This window comes from Macrobrachium nipponense, chromosome 9 (genome assembly GCF_015104395.2).
Source record: "Macrobrachium nipponense isolate FS-2020 chromosome 9, ASM1510439v2, whole genome shotgun sequence".
Taxonomy (NCBI): domain Eukaryota; kingdom Metazoa; phylum Arthropoda; class Malacostraca; order Decapoda; family Palaemonidae; genus Macrobrachium; species Macrobrachium nipponense.
This window is the reverse complement of record NC_061110.1, coordinates 108765115-108770789: the sequence shown is the minus strand read 5'-3', so window position 1 is coordinate 108770789 and position 5675 is coordinate 108765115. Positions and strand designations below refer to the sequence as shown.

At 36.4% G+C, this 5675-nt stretch overlaps 1 protein-coding gene across 1 annotated transcript in view; it reads right to left on the bottom strand.

The window, feature by feature from the left end:
• The window catches only part of LOC135217956 (shematrin-like protein 2), a 1834-nt gene extending 472 nt beyond the window's left edge, over positions 1 to 1362 (bottom strand). Inside the window, exons 1-2 of the mRNA XM_064254062.1 lie at positions 1347 to 1362; positions 1 to 1002 (exon numbers count right to left, since the gene is read on the bottom strand). The exon at positions 1 to 1002 is cut by the window's left edge and continues 472 nt beyond it. Of these exons, the coding sequence (XP_064110132.1) occupies positions 16 to 1002; positions 1347 to 1349 (990 nt within the window). The 5' untranslated portion in view covers positions 1350 to 1362 and the 3' untranslated portion in view covers positions 1 to 15. The remainder of the gene's footprint in view (positions 1003 to 1346) is intronic.
• Between the last annotated feature and the right edge of the window lie 4313 nt (positions 1363 to 5675).

Genomic DNA, 5675 nt, shown 5'->3' with positions numbered 1-5675 from the left:
CAAGGTCGAATACTTCTATTTCCCATAACGACCACCATACCCATACCTACCATAACCATGACCGCCACCACCATGACCATATCGGTTACCATAACTATAACGGATGCCGTGAAGGCTACCATAGTTATACCGGCCACCATAGCTATAATGGCCTCTGTATGGGATTTTATACGAGGGGTACACTACTTTCCTTCCAGTAGTATAGGATCCTGTGTAACTGGGTAGTCTGTAGTAATTATATCCCCCATAAGGCCTGGGCCTTCCGTATGATCCGTATCCTCCATAGGATTTAGGTCCTTTTTGATTTAAAAGAGCAGGGTTGGCATGTCCAACCACGATTACTCTGCCGGGAATAATGGCCACATGTTTTCTGGAGCCAACATATCTTGGAGGTCCGGTATTTATTCCAAAGGCTCCACTCTGTCCTCGCAAAGCAAATCCTCGATAGCCACTACTTATAGTTTTATAACTGCTCAGCCCTCTACTGTGACTCCTGTGAGCCCCACCCACTGCAACAGAACTCCCACGGCCTACACCTCTAAGTTCTGTTGGGTAACCAGCTACTACAGTAGAGTCGCCATGACTGGGAACTCGAGGTTCACTGAGATCCCCATCTACTGCAATAGACTCGCCACGCTCGATACCATCAGGTCTTCTTAAGTCACCATGCTCCAAACCATGCATAAGGTCACCACCAAGAACAGAACTACCAGGTTCTAAACTGCCAAGCCCCCTTAGGTCACTGCCAACTACAGCAGAGTGATCAGATACCTCCAAGCCACCAGTGCTCTCTACGTCAGTACTTTTTACAACTGAACTGTCGTGTTCGTTGAAGCCATCAGGTTCTTGTAGGTCACCATCAGTGACAACAGATCCACTCTGTTCATCTGCTGCACTAGACCGTTCTGGAACCTCGAGTTCTTTTATGCCATCATGTACGTTATGTTCTTCAGCCCTCACTAGCAAGACCACTGTGGTGAAGCTTAGTATAAGACGAAATGCCTGTAATGGAGATGACTGTTAAAATCTAGTCCTGAAAAATATTCTTTCTGGTAAATTTCAGTTCATATATAATTTTCACTTTTTTGAATTATACTGCCATTAAAAAAGTAGGAATAATTTCTTTTAAGAATATAACTAAAATGATCCAGTTGATTAATTCTATTAACATTTAAATTCACAGCAAATAAAGGTACAATGTGCTTCAGTTAAGTTTCCATAGCTTTAGCAATTCTTATTAGTCAGTTCAAGTAAAATACCCATGAGACATCTACTAAGCCTAATGATTCTCTTTGTTTTTAAAGACTACCTTTTATCAGAACACATTCGAAAAGCTACTGACTTACCATTTTAGAGCTTACAGACAGAATGAGGCAAAGGTTTTATAATGCTGCCTCTTATAGTTAAGGATAATTGATAAAAAAAGTTTGTTGTTGATGTTTTTCTTCCAAATTTGAATCATAGGTATTAGGACCAAGGGTAGAGAAAAAGAGCGACTATCTCATTCTGTTCGTTAGTTTTTGTTGGTGAATCTATTTGATGCGTTTTTTTTTTCAGCCTAATTTATAGTTTGTAGTTTGCTAAAAAGGATTTTTTTTGCTTGAATAAATATTATTTTTTTTTATTTTCATAAAACCTGATGAAAGGCCATTCTACTATGAAGGCCAATCTATTCTTCCTTAGTACTTTAAGGATAAAAGATGACTATAACATTAGAAATAGCTAAATTTTAAACTAGAGTAAAATAATCTATTATTAGATTTTTATTTATGCTTTTTAAGGTAACTATATAACACACCATAATAAGCATTGTGGCCATGTTATCGACGCTAAGTTATATATGGCTAAGATTTTTTACTGTGGACGCTGTATCATAATTATGTTTTTTTCATGGCAAGTTTTTTTAGTGAATTTGGAGCTGGTCCTTACATAACTCAGCGGTCCTTGCTTTTTATTTCAACCTCTGAGATGTTTTGCAATAAACTCTTCTTGCTGTCCACCTTTCTGGAGCTACAAATATTTTAGTATAGCTGAAATTTGTACATGTTTTTTTTTTTCTTATTTTCTGGCACTCTGTCTTTCGTATCAGGAGGATTACGTGAAAGCTAATGAGTGAATTTTGAGGAATTTTAATGAAACATTCATTCGTGCGTATTGATGTTTTTGAATTTTGGCAGAAGACTACTCCAGGTTGAAAAGCCATAGAATAATACCTTAGATTAAGAGAGGATTGAATGATTCGTAACCTACTAGATATTTGTCGTATTAATTTCATGAAGACAATTACTGCGAAAGTTCAATAACAAAGTTCACTTAGTTTTACCTTTGAAAGTGAAATATTAAGGTCACAGAATTTCTAGTTCAAGTTTCTTGATAAAAACTTGAAAGAGTATTTATACTTACCATCAGTAAAGGCCGAAGGTCAATGCCACTGATTTAGGTTAGCTTCAGTTCTTGCAAGTAGTGGTATCTGTTCTCTATTCACAAATTATGACAGCATTTCCCTATTGATTAGCTTTAAAATATGAATGTTTATTAGGCCAGAGATCAAGGGCACAAATGTTTAATGGTGAAAATGCATCATAGTCGGGTTTATATTGGAGGCACTCGGTCTTTGCTGATAAATTATAACTGTTATTACCTAAGAATTATTTCTAATACCTTTTTTGTCTTAACGAACAAATATTAAATCTACAAGATTTTGAAAGTATTAATATTTTTTAACTAGCTATTTGCGTATATTATTTTGATGAAGTTTATACAAAAGTTCATACGAGCTTGCTATAATAACATCGTAGTCATTTTCTTCCTATTTGCTTCCTACCTTTTGTGTTCCCACATTCAAACAAATGTTGAGAAGATCAATATTGCATTGCGATATAACTTATATTTTACAATGTTATGTCTCTTTTTTTTCGATATTTCAATCACAGTTATTTGCAATTCTCTCCAAAATTTCCAGTTGCCCCTATCCATACAAACCTTCTCTTCTCGGCTTGAAACTTTTCATACTTATACTTGGTCTTATCCTTATGCTTCACTCTGTATGAACTGTGAAAATAAGTATTTGTCTTTTCGTAGACAAAATAATCTTTCTTTGTGGCGCTAATTTTGGAGTATACACTGAGGTATGGTTCAGGAACATTAGATATTTCTGAGATATTATATACTGTACATAACACCGTTCATTTATATGTAAACTCCATCGCAATTATATGCAATTTTTTTTAATAATTAGGTTTTGCTATGCAATGAAGGGTCGTCATTATCTACGGTCTGTATAAGAAAGAATTATCACACTAACCTGTTAACAATTTGTGATTATGAATTACAATTTGAAAACCAATATTTCATAGTTGACAGAGGAATATTAATACGCGTAATCTTGAAGCAATGTATATTTTTTTCATAAATATAAAACTGAATGACTTGGCATGAACGTTAAGAACTTGCGTGTTAATAGAAATATAAAGAGGCCTTATTATTGCATAAGTTAGGAATTCAATGAAAATTTAACGAATGTCTTTCATTCTAAATACTTTGATAAAAGGTAATTAATATATTAACCTTTTAGGGTTAGAAGTTTTTCCATGGAGCACCTTGCATAAAATTACAATTGTAAGCAAAATAAAATGTTTCTATGATTCTTTATGAACCTCTTTTCTCCTTTATAAACTTTACATTTTGCTCATTTGTCCACCTGCTTGTCTTCATGCCTGTCTTTTATAAGGATTACATGAAAACTCATTACTTGCTTTCGATGAAACTCGGTGATAACATTTAATGGGTGACTCCCTCCTGTCAATTAATTGCTGAACGGTACCGGTGAAGATGCGACGGCTTTTTCGTCATGAAAACTCGCCTAATCTTCACTGATATCCATTAAAACTTTACTCGGTAACTTCCTTCATCATGAACTTGCTCAGAAAGACGAGATGATTCGTCTCATGGCTTTTATGTTATGACGCGTCGGTACAAAAATAAATTATATTGATTTTAAAGAAAAAAAATGTTTTCTCAACGATTTGTACATCCATTATGCGAGTTATTTTTTTTCTTTATTTGCTTCTGTGTTTAACTAGAAGGGCTCTTAAAAAGTTATTTATATAGTGTAACGAAATCTAAAAGTCCAAGCACAGCTGATTAGCATGCAGAAGGATCAGATTAGAGTGAGGGTCTAGAATGTTTAAGTGTGGGTTAGGGTGGGGCGGGTGGGAGGGAGGAGGGATGAATTATGTAGTTTAGCGCTTTTTGAGAGACATTCTACAACATTTGCACCACATTCACCAAAGCTAGTGAATGCAAAACGCAGAAACTACCCCACAATTAGGATAACACCTGAGCCTACTATAAAAAAATTCTCTGATTATTTCAGTGTTTAATTTTCTCCTTTAATTTTAAAGCCAACTATGACCGAAAGTTGCGTTGTGTGCGTTCTCTGTAAAATAATAGTCTCATTTAACCCGTTTGCCCTGATGACGGAGGTGCATGACCTCAAGTCCTCTTGTCAGGGTTCAAGTTTTTGTCCGGAGCTGAAGCCAAACAATACCAAAGTGGATTCTCGAGAAGTCAGAAGACCTTCTTCAAGCTATTTTTTTTCCATTTTTGTTTTTTACTTTTATTTTGCCTTCACTTTTTTATTGTTTGCCTCCCAGCTACATTCTTCGCCAGTTTTTGCATTTCTGTAGAGAATGGAAGGGACATTAGAGTTTCGTTTGATACCTGTTTTATGATTCTTTTGTTTGAACTTTTAGAATGTTTTTGTTATATTTTGTTTGTTTGCAATAGGAGTGATAAACGTTGTTTATTTATTTTAATTGATAATTACCAGAAGTGACTCAAGTATAATAAATAACATAACTCTTTTTACTAATACTGGCACCGGATATTGGCTGATGGTGAATTAAGTTACTTGCTTGTGTTGTAACAAAATAAAATGTTTTTAGATAGCGTTGTTTTAACAGCAAGAAATAATCTTCAAGTCTTCATTGTACATCTTCAAAACAGTTGGTTAATTATAATTAAAGATACTTCGTAAATGACATGAATGGTTATAACAGGACCTCCGTGAACCTCACGAGTCCCTGTAACCAGACCTTTGTAGATCCCATAACCCCTTTCATTAGAGGGTCCGTGAATCCCGCAAGTCCTTACAAGAAAACATTCATGAATCCCTTTATCTCTTACGATGGAGCCTCCGTGAAACCGACAAGTCCCTGGAACAGAACCTCTCTGGATTCCATGACACTCTTCATTGGAGCCCCCATAAATCCCATGACTGCCTACAATAAGACCGTGAATCCCTTGAAGTCTCCGTGAATCCTACGGGTCCCTTCAACAATACCTCTATGGATTCCACGTCCCCCTTAATCGGAGCCTGCATGAATCCTGTGAATAACTACAACAGAGCCTTCATGAATCCCGTGACCCCTTTCAGTGAAGTCTCCGTGAATCCCTTGACCCCTTTCAGTGAAGTCTCCGCGAATCCCTTGACCCCTTTCAGTGAAGACCCCGTGAATCCCTTGACCCCTTTCAGTGAACTCTCCATGAATCCCTTGACCCCTTTCAGTGAAGTCTCCGTGAATCTCTTGACCCCTTTCAGTGAAGTCTCCGTGAATCTCTTGACCCCTTTCAGTGAAGTCTCCGTGAATCCCTTGACCCCTTTCAATGAAGCC